We start from the raw sequence: 19,974 nt of genomic DNA, 5'->3' as shown, positions 1-19,974 counted from the left end.
ATGAGGTGGCTGGATGGAGTCACCTCATCCTCTGCCGTCCCCTTCTTCTTTTGCCATCTATTGTTCCCAGCATTAGGCTCTTCTCCAGGGAGTCCTTCCTTCTCATTAGGTGGCCAAAGTATTTGAGTTTCATCTTCAGGATCTGGCCTTCTTTTTTTTTTTTTAAGTTTTATTAAAATTTTAAACTAATACTACAAACATCAAATATCACATACATCGGATTTACTGGGTCAACCCCCTAGTACGTATTTTTTAACATTCTATAGCCAAATTCAAATCAGTTTATAATAACTTAAAAACATCTCTAAATTTATGCCAAGTCCCGTTTCTGCAGTCAATTATAGAAAAAATCCCAAGTTTGATAGAAGTCAGCGTCTTCTTTCTCCTTCAATGATAAAGTCAGTCTATCCATTTCTGTGCAGTCCAAAATCTTTCTTAAAATCAGTTCATTGGTGGTTAGCTCCTCACTTTTCCAGTATTGAGCAAATGCAATCCTCGCCGCTGTGATTAAGTGTAACATCAAATACATTTCCTGTCTGTTAATATCTTCTGGTATGATGCCTGACAAGAAAACTTCAGGTTTAAAAGCAAAGGGTCTTTGTAGTATTACCTCCATCCATTTGTGTATTTTAATCCAATACTTTTTCGCATTATCACAAGTAGGATCTGGCCTTCTAAAGAGCAGTCAGGGTTGATCTCCTCTAGGACAGACCAATTTGATCACCTTGCTGTCCAAGGGACTCGCAGGAGTCTCCGCCAGCACCACAATTCAAAGGCCTCAACCCTTCGGCGCTCAGCCTTCCTTATGGTCCAACTTTCACAGCCATACATTGCAACTGGAAAAACCATAGCCTTGACTATCCTGGGTAGTTTGGTATTTTGCCCATCTACCCCCAGCACTTCTGGAGAAGAGCCAGAGGCTGCTAGCTTGCCTTAGAATTTCCATATTTCTGCAAGGGTTAACTTTAGCTCATGAAGGAGCTACATTTGGCCTTTGGGGCACTGTGCAGCTACCACAGAAGCCCCCCTTTTGTAGTTTTTTTCAGCACTGCCACCCCCTGCACATTGCCCATCCCTGCTTTATCGATTGTGAGAATTAAGGCCAGCGAGGAACCCCACCCCGGTCAGTCACTATATAGGATCAATGTGCATAGAATAACCGCTGCTTTTCTGTCCTCCAGGTGGAAGACCCTTCCTCCTACAAACGGGATACCTGGGCCATGAGCAAGGATGAGAAGCTGCTGGCAGTGCCCAAGCTTCACACAGAGGGCAACCGGCTGGTTCTCTCCAGGAAATTCAAGGAAGCAGCTGAGAAGTACCAGGAAGCTGTCATCTGTTTGCGCAATGTCCAGGCCAAAGTGAGGGCTGCCTTCGGCTAAAGCAATGCTTCTGAATGAATTTTATTACACCTTTGCATATCTAAGACTTCAGCAGAATCCTTACTGTAGATTCCCCACCACCACTCTGGTTCAACCAAGGCTGATGGCTTCCAAGGCAAGGGTGCTTGGGGCCCTCACACCTTCTGGTATGCCCTCCCCAGAGCCGCCTGCCCGCTGCCTGCCTTGTTGTCTTGTCAGCACTCTTTTTAATCCTACTCCCTTCATATATATGTTTAAGTCCTGCAGATGGTTTCCTGAATCTTTTCAGATCCTGCTGACTTTTATAATGGTAATTAAGTCCCTTATTAGGAATTATAAATTGGCATTGTATTTCCTTCCTGTGTAAACTGCCCCTGAAATTTTTAAAAATCAAAATTCAATAGATAGAGGATATTTGGACTGAGATGGCGATTACAGATGAGATACATGCACACCTTTTAGCTGTGCCTTCTTGGGAGCATAAATGACCCCCCAAAACAGGGAAGGGGGGTAGTGTCTACCAGGCTTCACAAACCACCAGGATGATGTATGCTCATAGCTTGCCTTTATGCAGGCTTTACAGTGCTCCCCTGTTCAAGATACTCGCCAGGTCTAACCTCCTTAGCTTCAGCGGCACTCAGGCCCGGTCTCACACTCTTTCTTCACTCCACTCACGTTCTCGTAAGGCACGTGGGGCTGTGGAGCTTCTTCCATAAGAGCTCGAGGAAAGCCATGCTGGATCAGACCAAAGGTCCGTCACTCGAATCACAGCTGTGGCTAACAGCACCTCACAGGATCCCTCCAGCTGGATGGGTGCCTGCCCAAGCTCCTCAGCAACTGGCATGCTGCCTCTGGTATTGGATGTAGCACATAGCCAGCAGGGCTAGTAGCCACCTCCCTCATGAATTTGCCCACCCCCTCCTTTTACAACCATCCAGATTGGTGGCCATCACAACCTTCTGTGGCAGTTAATTCCATAGCATGACTGTGTGTTCCCGTGGCAAACTTCGGCCTTTGGGCTACGGCTTTCCTCTCAGGTTGCCCTTGGCTGGACAGGTCTGCACACTCACTCCAGGCTAAGCTTCTCCTCTCTTTGGTCCTTTGCTGTGTCTTTTGACAGGAGAAGCCACAGGAGGAGGAGTGGGTCAAGCTGGAGAATCTCATCACGCCACTCGTGCTGAACTATTGCCAGTGCCAGCTGGAGCTGGGGGAGTATTATGAGGTCTTGGAGCACACCACGGACCTCCTCCAGAAGAACAGCAGTAAGTGCCTGGATCCAGCTGCAAACCACGGTGCAACTGGAAGGGGCACGTTGCCCTTGGAGACAACCCTCACAATACTGCAGTCAGCATTTGCTGTGGGTGGGGTTGTGCCTATTGCTTCGCAGCCACTCCCGGTTGGCCCACACAACTGCCCGAGTGGTTCATGAGCTGCTGCTGGCCCCCAGCCAACTTCCCTTCTTCTTCGAGTTGTCTATATTTACAAGAAAGCAACATGGCCATTTGTCATTTGGGGCCTTTTTTTTGCAGTCTCACGACCTCGAAGTTTAGCTTTGTTTGACATTTACAGTTGAGATTTTGGATTCTGTAGCCCCTTACTTAATTTCCTGCAGCATAATTGTGGACTCATAAAAGTGTGGATTTTAGATTTGGTGGTGGGGCGAGGGCTTCCTAGGCAAGATGCGCTCAGTGAGGCCCCATCAGTTTGTCTCCCTCTGGCTCCCTGCTTCCTCGATCCATCTGGGTTCTCTTTGCAACTGTGCCTGGAAGCAGCAGGCATGGCGAGAGACTGTTGCTGCTGAGTCTGTCTGTTGTGGATTGCGCACCTAGAGCAGGTAGGCACACAGGTGTGAGGAGGAGCAGAGGCAGAGGTCCTGGAGACAGTACTGGGCTTTGGCAGGTGCCCCAGGTGTCGACCCCGGATCCCAACCTTGACAAAATATAGGCTTCCAGGGCCCTCACACGCATCGTGTCTGAGCGAATAAGTGGGGAGCAGGGAAAAACTCAGCAGACATCCGGCCATGTTTACACATCACTACACTTGAGAGAGAGAACGGACGGACGAATACATTTGGCATGGACAGATACGGCCCTTCGTAAATGTAGAAAGTAATGGCTCTCGAATCTGGAACACTGCGAATGGGAGACTCAGTCTGCCTGGTCACTGAAGGAGTTTGATCTCGCACTCCTTGTGGTTCTGCATGGACCTAAGGCAGCTTTACTAGGAGAAGACCTTTAAATACACTGGATTCTGTCTGTGGGATTCCTGTCAATTGATGCCAGGCAGGGGCCACGGCTTTGCTTTGCTTTCAGTGTCTGCCCTGGACACTTTTATGTAAACTAGCTTTTCCTTGAATCACCAGCCACAGTTTTGTTCATCCAACTTGCCTTTTTGATGCTTCTGTAGTTTGATTCCTTTTTATTGTTCATCACTTGGGAATTTTGTATGAGCTAGATGGGTTCTACATTCTAATCAACCAGGAGATATTTTGGAGTGGGTGGCAGGGAGGTTGGATGAGTTATTGACAGCTTCCCAAGGAGCTCAATTTCTTGTTTCCCTCTAGAAAACGTTAAGGCATACTTCAAGCGAGCGAAGGCCCACGCGGCCATCTGGAACGAAAAGGAGGCTCGTGAGGACTTCATGCGGGTGGCTTACCTGGACCCATCCCTGGCAGCCGCTGTGAGGAAAGAGTTGAAGATCCTGGGGGAACGGATGAGGCAGAAGCACGTGGAAGAGCGCAAGCGGTACCAGGGTCTCTTCCAGCAACCTCTCCATAAAAAGGAAACGGAGCAGAGCAGGGCTGCGGAGACCGGAGAGCTCCCCAAGGGGAAAGAGCCGCTGCCTGGCTGTAGCCTCGGGAGGGCAGAGATGGAGGGAAATGACCCAGAAGCCAACGAGCCTAAAAAGAGGGGTGAAATCGGGGCAGGTAGTGGAGAACCGGAGCCAGGGAGTGTAGAGGAGGAAAAGGGAGGCATCCTAGTGGGGCGGGAAATGGGCAACAAGGACTTTGCCTCTCCAGAAGAGATCAGGATGACTGCGCAGGTCGAAAGCGAGGTACGTGACCAAGGGACGGCACCGAACTATTCTGCACATAATGGCACAGAAGGTGAAAGCTCCTGCCGCAGGCAGCAGCCGGACGTTGGGCAACAGGGGGCTGATCGGGAGGGGGGCAATGCCGAAGACTCTTGCAGCCAGAAAGACGCTGCCGGCTTTGCGAGGCCAAAGGAAGATGGAGAAAGGAGAACCGGCTGTGGGGGGTTTGAGGAGGCTGTGGGGGGAGCTGCTGGAAGCGCCATGATCAGCAGAGGGGGCGGGCCTGTGGAAGGCCCCTGTGGGCCCGGGCAGTGCCCCACAACCCAGGATTCCAGCGGAAAGAGAGAAGAATGTGAAGAGTGTGGGGAGGTTGGAACTCCCGCTGGGGTCCTTCCTAGGACACAAGACCAGGCAGCCCGTGGCCCGGAGGATGTTGCCGAAGGAGCGAGAGGGAAAAGCGCTGGGCGAGGCAGCGAAGGCGGTGGCATCCAGCCGCTCTGCGAAGGCTCCGGGAGAGAGGCGAAGGGGGCGGCTGCAGAACTGCAGCTGCGGGAAGCTGCTGGTTCAGACTGGGGGAGCCCTGGAGGATGGCGAGAACGTGCCTCTGGAGGGAAGGACAAAATGGGGGACGAAATGGAGTGAGAAAGAGGCGCTGACGATCCTCCCAAACCAGAGAGAATGGTGTGTGAGCAAGAAGCAGGACCAGGACCCTGTGAGGGAAGCCTGGGAAGCGGAGGGGTGGCAGCTGAGCCTTGTGCGAAGGGGTTGATGGATGCAAAGGCAGAGGTCTGCTCCAGAGCAGGGAATTCTGGGGAGGAGGAGGGCAGCCCTGGAGAAGAAGGTGGATGCTGGAGAGAAGAAACGAACGAGGAGTCTGGTGCTGCATCACAGGGACAGAGCGAATATGTTGAGACTGAGAGGCATGTCAGAGCTGAGAGCACCGAAGGGGAGAATTTGGATACAGAACAAACAGTTTTGCAAGTCAGCTGCGAAGGGGCAGGGAAAGAAAGAAAGGATGCAGAACTGAATAAAATGAAGACTCCCAGTGAGACATCGAGGGGGGAAAGTGAGGATCCGCTAGACACTTTGCTTTCTGTGCAGGGGGTGGGGAACAAAGACCAACATCAACTGGCTGGGCCAGCGACAACTGGCTCAGAGAGGATGGGAGCAAGGTGTGAAAGAACTGGTCATATTCACTGAAGCAGCCAGGTCAGCGTTCGGGAAAGGCCCTCCATGGTGGTCCCTGGCATTCTCTTCAGCTGTACAATCGGCCCTCTTGGAAAACACGTGTCCCTTTTACTCCAGTTCAGGCTGAGTACTTTATAGGATGGCCACCCTGAGGAGGCTCAGCTGACACCATCCAGGTTATTTCCTCAGTGCCAGGAAAAAATCTTGCTTTTTTGCACAGATTCTAGATTGTATATCTGTTGGTATGTGTGTGTATATATAAAAATGACACCATTTGTCCATAGTGCTTTAGTCTTTTATTGTTGTGTAATCCACCCATGGGACTTGTGTTATTGGGTGGATTCAAAAGGTAATAAATCAGTGCATACTGGACAAAATAATCAAAGGTGTTCTGAGGAGTGGATTACTCTTGCTTCTGGCAAACAGGTTTTTCTTGCTTGCTTGTTTGAGTGGGGTGTGGTGCCAATTCCCCTGGTTTCAGGTTGGGCTATAGCTGGCCTTACCTGTCAGCAACATAAAAAGGATAAAAAGCTGAACCTGTAAATATCTCACAATACCCCCATGGCATTGTGGGAAATTTAAAATGGTACTTCCCTGACTAGGCTCAGGGCAGGCAATGGCATCTACTGGCAGGTGTTTGAGGATGCTGGGTACTGAACTAGAAAGACATGTGGAGACAGTAACGCCAGCCCATGGCCTCACAAACAGTATAATAGGCAAGCAAGGGCCAGATTCTCACGGAATGATGCATTTGTACAATGGACAGTTTGTTTTCCAGCCAGCTTTTAGCAGTGGGACTACACGAGCAAAATTAAAATTTCTAAACACATCCCATCTTTTCTATTAAGCAAACGCATGTCTTCTCGAAGCATTCCCTACAAAACCAGGCCTAGAAACCTGCAAAAGTACATTCTGTGCACATTACTATCCTTTGTCCCGAATTTCTGCAGATTTTCTGTTCTCCTGTGCACTGGAAACACACATGTGCCCATTTTGTCTCTTTTTATACCAACAGACATTCTCCAGCCAAGGATTCCCCCTTGTTGTCATGGAAATGATCGCCGGGTTCTCTACTTCAGAGCTTAGGGTCTCATACACAGAAAAGGGACGTGAGAGAAGCCGGCTGAAGGATGCCATCCGTCCATTTGCACTGGGCCAGATCTCACCTTTCCCGTGCTACGGTTCTAGCCATGAAGCCAAATTTAGTAGGCATCCCCGCTATGTGGAGGTGGGAATCTATAAAGCAAATATAATTCTATAAAGGAAGGAGGCACCACTGCAGGATGAGGGAAGACTCCTGGCAAGGCTATAGGTGAATGCTTTTCACCTTTTCTGTATTGTGCTCCTACCCTGTAACTACGTTTCCCCCCTATACTATAGGATTGTTTTTGTTGCTAGTTGCGAAGTCCTGCAGACTCATCCCAACCCCATGGAAAACATTCCTCCAGGCCTTCCTGTCCTCGCCCATCCCCTGCAGTTCACTTAAGTGCTTCAGTGACTCCATCTAGCCGTCTCATTCTCTGCCGTCCTCTTCTTCTTTTGCCATCTATTGTTCCCAGCATTAGGCTCTTCTCCAGGGAGTCCTTCCTTCTCATTAGGTGGCCAAAGTATTTGAGTTTCATCTTCAGGATCTGGCCTTCTAAAGAGCAGTCGGGGTTGATCTCCTCTAGGACTGACCGGTTTGATCACCTTGCGGTACAAGGGACTCGCAGGAGTCTCCTCCAGCACCACAATTCAAAGGCCTCAGTCCTTTGGTGCTCAGCCGTCCTTATGGTCCAGCTTTCACAGCCATACACTGCAACTGGGAAAACCATACCCTTGACTATATACGCACTTTTGTTGGCAGGGTGATGTCTCTGCTTTTTAGTCTGTTGTCTAGATTTGCCATAGCTTTCCTCCCCAGGAGCAAGCGTCTTTTAATTTCTTGGCTGCAGTCACTGTTTGTGGTGATCATGGAGCCCAGGAAAATGAAATCTGTCACTCACTCCATTTCTTCCCCATCTATTTGCGAGGAAGTGATAGGACCAGATGTCATGATCTTTTTCGGCCCCTTTCGCAGTGGGCATCGTGGGATGATTTTGGGCATTTCGGACAGATTTTGCTTGCCTTCCCCAGACACCCCTCTCTGTCCCACTGCAGGGGAAAAAAGGTCATGACAAGGAGCAGGTTCATGGGGCTTGTTGCAGGGGAACCTTTGGAGATGCCCAGCTATGCTGACTCCATGCCTGAACCTGCTCCTTGTCTTGAAGGGAGGGCAGGACACAGATCTGATAATTTCCTGTCTTTTATTAAATTTTGCACATGGATAAATGCACAACAGAGAACCCAGCATGCTTTCCAAAGAAGGTCAACATCCCATACCATCAAGAATGAAACCAAACAATGAAACCAATATAAATACAAATTTATTCTTTTTTGTTTTTGATGTAGCCAGAGTAGAAACTGAAAAGACTCGAATGAGGATAGCACATTGAAACCAGTTGCACGCCCAGTCTTTAACCAAAGAGACCCTCTCTTCTGGTCTCCCACAGCTCATTACTTCCACCCAGAGATTTTCAGATGTAAAAAAACTTGGCCAAGTTCAGCCCTTGTTCTTGACTGCAGCTTTCCTGATGGGTAGGGAAGCAGATGCCCAAAGTGAGAAAAATCTCTTGCCCTTCCAATGGGAAGAACGACTCTGGAAAACCAGGGAGGCGCAATTGTATTGACTGTCCATGCCCAGTATAAGGGCCTAAACACGGTGCTGTGAGGATGAAGGAACCAATGGATGCTACTTACAGCAATTATTTTTCCAGAAATCACTGAACTTTACATCACAACCTGCCTATGCACACACCGGAAAGTTAAATTATATACATTTAAAAAGCAACACAAATTCTGTTGAGCTCAGATCTTTCTGGTTAGGGAGCAGGGAGGAGAAGGCACAAAGTTTTACTTGCCTGTCTTATCAGAAAATTGTCTTATTGTTAAATGGTAAGCCACCTCAGTTGCTGTTTAGTACAAGTAGTAATAACTCTCAACACCAATAAAAAGTTAGAGAACTCCTTATCTTAGCACCATGGAGGAAAGCGACCCACATTTATTGGTTTAGGTTAGAAATTTTTAAACTGCATTTGAGGATGTGCCGTCTTTGCAAGTTAGTTTACTGGACATAGAGTTTAGGGAGCAATCCTATGCACATTTTGACAGAAGTCTAGGACTTCTTTCTGTTTAAGCATGCATAGGATTGTGCCCTCACCATGTCCTGCTGATAATATTGCTCCTATATTCTGTCTTCTGCTGTTGTAGAGGAGCTGAGGTAGCTGTGACTATTCCCACATGCAAAATCCAAGAAGCTCCTTTATCACCAACAGAGAGCAGGCAAACCTCCACGGCACAGCATCCCTGCAAGAGCAAAGCTAATCTGGCACTAAGCATATTTCAATCACTAGCAAATCCAAGAAAAGTGTGTGTCTTCTCAGAGAATTAGATCAATTTCAGGTCTGCTTAACTGGCATCACCTTCAGCCACAGAACCTCAGGCTCTCACTCTGAAAAAGGACTTGGAATGACTCTTATGGAACTACATTTCCCAGGATACTTGGGAGAAAAGCCCTTATGCTTAAAACACATAAAGCAAGAAATATAGACAGAGTGGCCAGATGCAAGACTGGCTCCTGATATCTTTAAGAATCGAAGGAAAGGGAATGTTTTAGGAGGTGTTGCTCTCCTCACCTCTGCTGCCTGCCCCAGATTTCTCCTTCCAGCCTTCCCCAGCCTGATGGCCTCCCTATTTGTGAGCCACTACCATGCTAAGCAGAGCTGGGTGGGCTTGAACCGTCAGTCCGGAGGGCTCCTAGTTGCAGAAGTCTCCCCATTCTGTGCAAGCACACAACTCCTGTCGCTCCTTTGCACACACGCACTCTGGGTCCTGCTGGGACCAGCACTGCTGCTGACCATAAACTAAGATGGCACTGTCGGAGAAGGGCGTCCTTTCCCTGCTGGGTTCCCTCTGCTGGGACCCACCCAGGCGGAATGATGCACAGCCCCTGCATCTCGCCAGGGGAAGGAGCAAAAGATACCCCCTGCCCGCTTTTTTGCAGAAGCAGCGAAAAAGGAAATGCAACATACCAAAAGAGTCAAGTTGGCCCTCCAAATGTTGGGCTACAGGGCCATCCATCTTAGGTAGCATAGCCCATAGTGAGGGATGATGGGAGTTGCAGTCCATCTGCATCCGGAGGGCCACACATCGCCCACCACTACGTTAAGCATGTTTATGCCTCACCTGCGTTCTCATCTGCTCTGGCTCATGGCACCAGGGGAATTTCACTCCCTGCTGAAGACTACGGTTCGTCACGTTTTTAAAAAGAAGATACAATCAGAAATAATTACACCAATTATTTCAGCAGGGTTATTTCAAGGCTCAAACAGGGCAAGTCCTCGGCAGGAAGGACTGGTAAGTGACCATGAAAAACTTCCCTGCTCTGGACTGCAGGTTCACCATGACAGAATCCTGAACAACGTGCTTTTTGTTTGCACACAACCACACGCCCACAGGACAGCTGGTGGTGCCGGCCATCTCAGTGACCTCTGTTTCCTTTAAGAACCATCGCAATACAATTCTGCTCATTCCTTGGATATTCCCCCCCACTTGGCATCCTCCATGAAGCTCAACAGACAACCTGCTGTAGTAATCTAGCAACTCCACATAACTGACACACAACTTGCTCCAACCGCCCTTTCAACCTACAGCGCTCTTGGCATACAGAACATTCCTGACAATCTACAAAGCTACAGCCAGGAGCCAACAAGCCACACTGCCTGCCAGGAACTGGACAACACCCGCCACAAATCTTGCATTTTTATGGGGTTGTTCTATAGCCGAGGCAGCTTTCTAAGTCCTTTTATGTTTTCGTTGGGCAGAGCGTCGCTTATACTCTGCAGTTTACACAACATCCACAGAGAACCTGCAACAAACATACATGCATGCACATTCCATGGCCTGCAGTGTCTCCAATACACGTTTACAATCTGTGTTGCATGCATCTTACAATCCACAGCCACAGTCCATGAAAAACACCTTTATGCACAGCCACAAGACTTGCTTTGGAGCATATCTCTAAAATCTAAAATATTTCAATAGCCCTTGCCTCCCCGTCCCCCCCATGCCCTGCAAGTTTATTGCACATGACCCAGAGCAACTCTAAGGGAAACCTGGAAGCTCCAAAGCCACCTGATCTTGCTGGATCTCCAGAGGCTAATGGTGGGGAAAATCCTGACTGATCAGACCGTGCTGAGCATTGGCCACATTCCTGGTGAGAAGAGCAGGAAAGATGACAATTTGAACAGGAATCGGATGCACAGGGCTCCTGAGGGGTCCGAATGAGTCGATCCTGCCACTCTGTGTCCGAGGTGCAGGCAGATATGGACTGTTTGTGCAGGTCCTTGCACAGCGCACTTGGTGCAAGTCCAGTGTGCTTTGGAAGGGCATCCATACTACACCCGTCCACACAAGGGGAGCTGACCTCCCCAGGCCACTGCTTCTAATGCTTATTTCCCTTTTTGCATGCTAGGCATGTGAGTCCCTTTTCTTTCTGCTTGCGGCCTTCTGGAGATGACAGTGAAACTCTGCTATCTGTGTGGCTCACAGCCACACCTTGCACCACCCTCAGGAAAAACAGGGGCAGGACTTCCACCCCCTTGATGCCAAACACCTTCATTGCCACGCTGCCAAAAGCAAGCGTCATGTGCTGTCTGATCCATAATAGGTTAGATCAGAGCTCACTTCAAACCAGGCAGTGGCTCCCTCCATGCTTAATTGTTCCAGTGGGACCCAACCTGTCTGAGTGGAAGCAACTCGACTAACTGAAGGTCCAAGAGAAATAGACAGCATTCACTCACGGTATGGCTCTCTTCTCCTTCCACCCCAGAATAAAACCTCAGCCTTCTGAATAGTTGCAATTTGCCTGAATGGCAACAGGGCACCTGTTTATTTTCCAGGGTAAGAAGTCGCACTGCTCCAGGCCTATGCACAGCTCAGGAGGAGAATTTTATGAAGGGGGGGTTGTTCACCCAAAGCACAGAGGTACGTGGCTTTAATGCACTTTGGCAGGAAGTTCTGAATTGCATTTCCCTTGATCATCACCTAACTTATGGGAGATCCAACACGGAATGCAGTTAAGAGTGCTCTGCCAGTGACTGCAGGACAGCTGAGCACTTGTCAGATTTCTCACATGAGCTGATCCGACTGCGAAGGACTTTTCCCGTGCCATGATGGGATCAGCAACCCTTGTGGATGCAGGACGGCCAGACTCCCTGTTTCTCAAGAGGCCACTCGGGTGGAGATCATTCCAACTGCAAAATGAAACCACACAAACCCAGCTTCTGAAAAAGTGTCCGGGAAGAACGAAGGAGGGAGAGTTGACTTTATCAGTCACAGAGCTCAGAACAGACCAAAACAGCAAAGCCAAAATAAACAGATAACAAGGTATTAGAATTTAATGCATGAGGGAGTCCAGAACAGCACTTAAATACAGTATATATAATATGCATTTATATATATTATATATAATATATAAATATGTAAATTAAAACAATAAGGCTCTCTGTTATAAAGCTTCTCTCGTGTAAGGCTTGCTACTGCTGTTGGAACAGTGTGTTTTAAAGCCTGCCTTCTCCCTCAATAGCCATTCCTGTGAGATTTCTTCCGGATCATTTTGCTACTTTGCACTGAGCTCAAAGACACAGACACATCCAGTTGTTTGCAAGCTCCTTTCACAACATACCCAGCTTTTATGTAGAAGTTTCTCTTTCTTTTCCATAAAAAAGTTTTCGGATTTTTTCTGGTGGGTCCTGGGACTTCCCCCTGCTGACTTGTTCAGTCACCATCTGGTGGGATGCCACAGACGTGAGCAAAATCTGCGATGGGTCACGTCCTGACACAACCCAAAAGCAGCCCACCAAAGGCAGTTGTCGTCCACAAACTGTAGAGAAGAAAACACTCTTCATAGCGATTTGCACAGAAAGGTGGCTCTCTGCACCCACCAGAGGCTCCTGTCCTTTCCAAGTTCCTGGAATCCAGGCTTCTAACAACACCCACTGTTGACTTTGTCCAGCTCTGGGTGGCTCCAGGCAGCCCTTCAAAAAAGTGCTCTGGAATGGCTGAGGACTGGGAGCCAAAGCCTGCGACGATTCTGATAACCTTCTGGTGAAGGGCGGCTCCTTAAGGGTCCGCGTGAAGCTTGCCACACGGGGGAAGAACATGGTTGAGCAGAAGGGAGCGTGGCTGCTCCCGAGGTTAGACGAAGCCTCTTGCTTGCAGGGCTTGTTAGATAAGGGAAGTTGGACCTGAAAGAGAAAACCGCGCTCGGTCATGTCCAGTGGAATTAGTGGAAGCTGATGCTGGAAGCAAGCTTAAGGGCTGGATTTGGTTGGGTGGTGTGATGCTAAGGGCTTGCACACACATTGCGTCGCATCCTGTAGGTATTATCTACACTGGAGCATCCGTATTGGACGGCAGGGCTAGCAACCTGCACCACTGCTAGCCTTCTGTCCTGTCCTGTCTTGCACTGTCCTTCATTTTTAGTGCTGAAATTAGTAGCTCAGACACAAGACTACTCACTTTAGCAAAACGCTCCTTGGTGTTAGCAGCAGCTGCAAAGAGGACTCTTAAATAGAACTGTCTGCATGTCTTCTTGTCTACAGAACACCTTCCCTTGTGCCTGAACACCTCTGTCAGGTTTGGCACCCTTTTTGAAAGAAAAAAATTGCAGTGCTTTGAAGTGGACGTGCATTTATCTAGTCATTCACCACTTCCAGTTTTAAACACTTGTTTTTTTAAAAGAGCAATCCATTTGAATGGTGCCAGCTTTTCTGGGCATGGGCTCATGATGCTACCAGTGACAGCGCACCCAATTCCACTGTGACTTGGAGTTACACTTTCCCCCCTAACCTTCTTCCTGAAATGCTCAGTCTGGAACGGCGGAGGCTGCCTTAGGATAGCTGACACGGACACACTCAGGACTGCCCTGTGTCGCACCACAACTCAGATCACACCTGTGGCGTGACCAATGATGCCTGAAGGGCGAGGAAAGACTCTGCACAAGACAGATTTGGAGGAAGGTTGGTGTACAGAGACTGGCTTTAGCCCATCAAGCTTTCAGGAACGGATCTTTCCCAGCCCTCATCAGAGAAGCTGGGACGGAGCCTGCAACCATCTGCGTGGTCTCTGCTCTCTGGGATTTCAGAGGCAGCCCGACCTGTGCAGGGCAGCCACACGGATCAAATAGTGTTATATCATCATGCACAAAGGACTTGCAAGCCACCGCAGACCGGCTGATGCCAGGAAGGGGAGCAGGGCAGAGGTGTAAATGTCATTTATCTTTGTGCTTCAAAACATACATAAAAATAAGCTGAGCCACAAAATGTCTCTTCATTTCTTTTCATTCATGTCTTGCCCAGGAGATATCCCTGCCTCCTGTAAAGACATATTGGGGCGGGGGGAAGCATTTGGTTGATGATGCCCTTTTGGGGCAAAAGAAAGTGTGATTAATAAGGACACACAAGCAAAGCGATAAAATTCAGTTAGAGGATGGGATCGCAGGACACCAACATCATAAGCAACCAAGCTAGGAGCAAATCTTAATGCAATGGCTAATACCAGCTGCTGCCCATTCTCAGAACTGAAAAGCATCTAGGAGAACTTGAGAGACTTCTTCAGGAAGGCCAAGGGGTGAGGTCTTTGTCCTGTCAGGAGAAAAAGGGGCTGTGTCTGAAATCACAGACTGAAGCTTATTTTGTTTTTCATGGCTTTTAGCAAAAGGAAGTTTTGGGGCCAGGGAATCTAAAGGAGCACCCCTCCCCATAGGAACCTACTTCTGAGGGAGCCCCTCCTCAGGAAATAAGGAAGGTGGCAACAAGAAGAAGGGCCTTTTTGGGAGTGGCACCCCAACTTTGGAATAAGCTCCCTAGAGAGGTTTGCCTGGCGAAGACCTTTTCATTTCACTGGTCTTTAACTATTAATCTGTTTTTAATGGTATTTTAATAGATCATGGCATGCCTTTTATGAAATCACTAGTTTTGTTAAGTTGAGGTGGGTACACTTTTATTGTCTTACTGCTTTATTATTATAATTTGAGTTTTTATACTGTTTTTATATGGTTTTACTGTTGTAATCTGCCCAGAAAGCCATGTGGCTAATGGGCGGGGTAAAAAATTATAAAAAATATATAAAACAAAACAAGGCCTCTATTGTCTAGGGATTAGAGCATTCTCTGCTCCTTTGTTCCCAGGTTTCCTTAGGAGAAATTCTGCCTCTTAAATAGCTCTTCAACTTGTCAAAACTGATTGCAAATGGGACCTGCAATAAAATGTTGCAGTACAGAGTGGCTCCTATTCAGGAATCCAGACAACAAGACACGCTTCCTTCCAAAATGTTTCCTCCCTTTCCCGCTCGTGACTGATTTATCAGGCCTCTCCCAACAAACAGCATGTTGCGGCCAGACAGCCTGCTCATACATGACTGGGCCATTATTGGAGGGTTTTTTTTAATCCTCATGCATTTTCCCCTAGAAGCTTTATAGGTTTTTATTTACCCCACACCAGCACTACCACAAGACTGCTCTAACTGTTTGGTGGAGGCATTTACATCAATTAGCAGCCTGGCGCAAAAGTACAGTTGACTTGCCTTTTTATTCTTTCTGTACCTGCCCTCCCCAGCCCCGTATAGAGTCTTTCATGCTTCTGTCCAAGGGGGTCTGAGAGACAGAGAGCGGGACATGTGCGTATACCCTATTTTCAGTGGGACCAGCTGGGTCCATGCACTGCAGAAATGGTCAGGTTCCAGCAGGAATTCACAGCCCCAAACAAGAGAACAGCTTCCCATCTCTGATGCCGATGCAGGATTTCCTGCTCCGTACCTCCAGAGTTGGGGAAGGCATTCCGCAACTTCTCCATGATGTCCTCCAGGCATAAGCCCACGTCCTGCGGGCTCACCTCCACTTCATCTGAGAGAAGGAAAAATGGGGAAAGAGAAAACAATCAGCTGAAAAGTCATGGTTAACACTGCAGGACAGGTCTCGACCTGAGACCACTGAGGACTCGGAGATCAGGAAGAAGAGAGGCCAAGCCACAGCCTAACCCAAACATGCGTTTCCTCTGCCAGGCTCCTGCTCTCTAGCAACGAAAGTTACGCTACCTCTTTACCTGTTCAACAGGCTTATTTCCTATGGAATGACCCCAACCCCTCCCCATGGCACCCCTTAACATCAGGAACCAGGCCTTCCTTGTGGAAAAGAGTTTGCCCCCAGAGCTTTCATTTCAAAAACTTAAGCCCGAGCTGCAGCTTTCTGGGCAGAAAGGGAAAGTGTTGGTGTCCTAGAGGCAAAGCAGGAGATGCAACCCGGAAGTGTGTGCGTGGGCTGAGAGTTGGCAGGGCTGTCCCCACTACCACCCACCAGGAGACTTCCTGTGCAACGGTGAATTTACTAGCAACAGACACTTTCTGTGCAAATACAAATCGCAGCTTGAGAGGGGCGATTTTTGCCAGGAGTTAACTCCCCCTGACCCCACAGGCCTGAGGCTCTCAGGCTTCCCCCTAAATTAGCAAAGGCCAAAAAAACCATTCCAGTGCAGTTGCAAAAGACTTCCCATGCATCCACGGCAGCAGGAAGGCAGAGCCTGTTTGGCAGAAGTGGAATAGCCCAGGAAGAAACCCTAGAGCAGCCCCGGGGAGGCAACTGAAGGAGGCCTCGCGGCGGCATGCTCTCACCTGCCGTTTCTGTGTTGGGAGTGCTCGGCTCCTTTTCCCTGGGCTGGCTCCCCTCTGACGTGTGGGGAGAGGATGCAAGGGAGGAGGCTGCTGAGCCATCTCCTTTGGAATCGCCCGGCGGCTGCAGAGATAGGAGAGGTTAGGATGGCTCTTGCCAGCTTCCCACCTGTCATCGTTCCATCTTTCCTGTACGACACAACCCTAAAAGATCCAGGGACCCCCATGAGAAAAGGTCACCGTGTTTGGGGCTTTTTAGCCTGGGGAGGGAAGGACAAGAAAGAGCGGCAGGAACACATGAGGGCTGGAGAAAATGGATAGGGAGACACATCGCTCTTTTTCTCACGGTACTAGAACCCACAGGGCCATGCTATAAATCTCAGTGATGGGAGATCATTCACATGGGAGATCATTCAGGACAGACACAAAAAGGCACACATTCACACAACGCATGGTTCAGTTATGGAATGCTCTATCACAAACTGAACTGATGGCCTCCGGGTGGACGTGTTGAAGAGACACATTCCCAGGAGACGAGGCCATGGACTGTTGCTAGTCGTGAGGGCTGTATGCCACCTTGAATATCTGACAGGTATGGCTGCATGACAGGTGTGCCTGTGCGCACAGCCCTGGGACTCAGCCCACAGCCAGCACCTGCAGAAGCAGCTCCCTCAGGCGATGCAACTGAGATTCCAGCTGCTTGTTGTGGTCCTCCAAGATCTGCATCCGAGTCTCCAGGCGACTTTTGTGCTGCCGAAGGATCCGGGCCTCTGCCAGGAGCTCTTCGCTGTGCGGATCCTGTGCTGCGTCAGCGGTTCCTTCTGCTGATGCCGCTGCCTCCTCGTGCTGCCACTTCAGACGTCTCAGCTCTCCCTGGAGAACCCTGCAGAAACATTCCTGGATGAAGATGAAGCCAGAATCTGCCAAGACCGAGTGCTTCACCGATACTCATGACTGATGAGCATCAGAAGTGCTCACAGTTCCCAGCAGAAATTTTGTAGTTCAGTCACTGAAGGGATGCAAGAGCTCAGACTCGCACACCTGGGCACCCAGTTCGGCTCCCTAAAAGGTTATACCCCCTTCCCTCAACCATCCATTGATTGGTGGTTTCTAGACTTTTGCACTGTCTCCCAACCAAACAACAAGGTTCAGATGCTTCTTCTAAGGCTTAGCTACTGGCACTCAATGCTTCAGGTTAAACTATGCTGGTCTTTTGACCTCGCCCCTTTTGATTTCAGTAGCTCTTGCAAAATTCCCAAAATCGGATTTTTTTCTCCAGGCTGAGAGAGAGTTAACAGCCCTGATTTATCAGAAGAAATTCCCAACTGCAATTATTATTAAATCAAATCATAATCGCATTAACAAATGCAGCCACTGTTAAGGAAATTCTGTGCCTTTTACACCTCAAGATTTCAGAGGTCTTCTCTCGCTCCTTGCAAAGGCAGATCTGGAACAGTGAGCACGGTGGGAACCCGATCAGTCACACGCATTTACCTGTTTTCATCTTCCAGGTGAGCCAAGATTCTCTCCAGCTTCCCCTTATCATCCGTGTCCTTGCCGTCCTGGTCCTGCTGGCTGCTGATGGGTTCTCGGTCTGTGATGGGGCTGGAATGGCGCAAGAGATACTGGTCCTCGTCCCTGTTGCGGATAGAGCTGCGATGAGGTTGAGCCAGTGGAAAGAGATGTGACAGAGAGGTAAGGCATGAGGCGAGCTGCTGGAGTCCCTCCCAGGAAGATGACTTTGCAGCAGTGGTCTGCATTTGTTTTGACCCGGTGGACACACTGGGGATGCTGACGAAGTATCGTGGGCACTTTCTCAAAGTGGTTGCCACGGGGCTAGGGCATGCCCATTCATGAAATGACTGCCATGGTGGAGCTGGCGGGTCACAGCACTGTCACTTCCAAGACTGAAAGAAAAATGACCTGCCCAAGGAGCCAAGCGCGAGGCAGAGGTTCGGCAGGTGCCCAGAATGAAAAATCATTATGATGCTGAGGACAGTCCTTTGCATTGCAGCATGCCTGTCCCCCATCAGCATCATCATCAGCAGCAGCATCCCATTTTAAACATATTAATTAATTTAAAGAGACAGTGTGAAAAAACAAAACAAGACACCAGCAGAGTCTGGTGGATGCCAAGAGCAGTGCCCTTGCCTGGAGCGTCGAGGCAGCCGAGCTGGCACTAGCGTCTTGGCTCCTTGGGCAAAGACAGTGCTGGTTGGTCTTCCTGCTCCAGAGCACCAGGCAGCACCAGGCAGCAAGGCCGAGCTGCCATTTTAATTTCCCAGCATGCCCCTGTGCAGTTTTGCTCTGCAGCACTGTGGGAAGTAAAAGCGGCAGCTGCCCAGGGCCACTCAGAGCCTGCCACAAACGGGAGAGCCCTGAACAGACGGCAAGTATGCCCCGGAGATGACCTTGCTCAGAGTCCCCTCCGTCCTCCGCGCGGCCCAGCAAGGAGGGCGTCTCAGTTCTGCAGGGCCTCTGCCCCTTCTTTCTTGTTCCACTACTTCGGCACTTTGATCTGGTCTCCACTTTTCCTTTCGCTGTTGCACGTACACCCCTGTGGCAGCCAGTGTGAGAAACGAGTGTGCGTGCAGGGGCCGGTTGCTGGGGAAACAGCCCGTCAGCTGGGGGCTGGCCTCCCTCCCGTTGCCTCTAAGTAGCACTGATGCAGATGGGACAAGCATCCTCCACTGCAGAGAGAAAATCTCAGTATGCCGGAAAAAGCGTGGCTGTGAAATGAGGCATAATATCCCATCTTCTGTCGGCTGCGCTCTACGGCATTCTAAGCAATGCCTCGGAAAGCCCATGTTCCTCCATAAGAGCATCCCTTCTCTTGGTCCCGGGCTCCAAAACTCCCTGCTTTGGGAGACCAGGTGGCTCCCTCTTTAGGCAGAAAGGTAAAAGCATTCTTGTTTCGACAGGCTTGGGCTTGTACAAGGCCTGTAGCAGGAGGAGGTCCTGGAGGATTCAGTATTATTTCTTGTTACATTTTTAGATACACTTTTAACTTGCTTGTTGCAATGATTGTTTCAGTTTTTGGAAAAAATTCTTGGTCTTATTACTTAGCCACTGAGTATCCCTTTGATGAAAAGCCAGATTGTCAATCACATGCATAAACAACGAGCCAGCGTGCCTCTGAAACAGCCTCTTGCATTCGCAAGTGGGAGAAGCTAGACAGCGGGGACTTGCATGCTGCCTTCCTGCTCAGCCACGGGAAAATTTTGGAGTGGTGCAGCAATGCCCCTGTGGAACCCTCTTCTGCCGAAGCGAAGAAGGGCAGCCTTTTCCAGCCTCCAGAAGTGCTGGGATGCGGTTTCAGGAGCAGTCAAACAGCCACAGATTCAGTCCCACTGAATGCAAATGCTTATGACTGCACTGGCTCAAAGGGGTCTCTGATTATGTGGCAAGGGCAAGAGGCATCTGGATTTTGACAGAAATGTAGTCAAGAGAGAGAGAGTGAAAGAGAGAGAAGTAGCAACTCACAGGCTATCATCTGGAGAGAGACTGTCATTGTAGAAGGAGGAATTCTGGCTTTCCATCTCTGCAAGCCTGCATGAAACAGAACAGGACACATGAACTGATGTGGAAGGACAAGAAAATTTCTGCCCTGTTTCCCCGAAAATAAGACCTAACCAGAAAATAAGCCCTATCA

General features: G+C 49.2%; 2 protein-coding genes across 2 annotated transcripts in view; one reads left to right on the top strand and one right to left on the bottom strand.

Moving 5' to 3' along the window:
* Positions 1–5,033, top strand: part of LOC123021912 (aryl-hydrocarbon-interacting protein-like 1) — an 8,370-nt gene extending 3,337 nt beyond the window's left edge. The window contains exons 4-6 of the mRNA XM_044427167.1: positions 1,182–1,358; positions 2,479–2,620; positions 3,922–5,033. Coding sequence (XP_044283102.1) covers positions 1,182–1,358; positions 2,479–2,620; positions 3,922–5,033 — 1,431 coding nt within the window. The remainder of the gene's footprint in view (positions 1–1,181; positions 1,359–2,478; positions 2,621–3,921) is intronic.
* A 6,998-nt stretch (positions 5,034–12,031) lies between these two features.
* DRP2 (dystrophin related protein 2) overlaps positions 12,032–19,974 on the bottom strand; it is a 28,213-nt gene continuing 20,270 nt past the window's right edge. The window contains exons 16-22 of the mRNA XM_044427485.1: positions 19,806–19,871; positions 17,817–17,975; positions 16,977–17,205; positions 16,326–16,446; positions 15,475–15,561; positions 14,217–14,302; positions 12,032–12,904 (exon numbers count right to left, since the gene is read on the bottom strand). Of these exons, the coding sequence (XP_044283420.1) occupies positions 14,250–14,302; positions 15,475–15,561; positions 16,326–16,446; positions 16,977–17,205; positions 17,817–17,975; positions 19,806–19,871 (715 nt within the window). The 3' untranslated portion in view covers positions 12,032–12,904; positions 14,217–14,249. The remainder of the gene's footprint in view (positions 12,905–14,216; positions 14,303–15,474; positions 15,562–16,325; positions 16,447–16,976; positions 17,206–17,816; positions 17,976–19,805; positions 19,872–19,974) is intronic.

The sequence above is a fragment of the Varanus komodoensis genome, unplaced genomic scaffold (assembly GCF_004798865.1).
Source record: "Varanus komodoensis strain SLA01 unplaced genomic scaffold, ASM479886v1 scaffold18_3, whole genome shotgun sequence".
In the NCBI taxonomy this organism is placed as follows: domain Eukaryota; kingdom Metazoa; phylum Chordata; class Lepidosauria; order Squamata; family Varanidae; genus Varanus; species Varanus komodoensis.
This window is presented reverse-complemented; position numbering and strand designations above follow the sequence as displayed.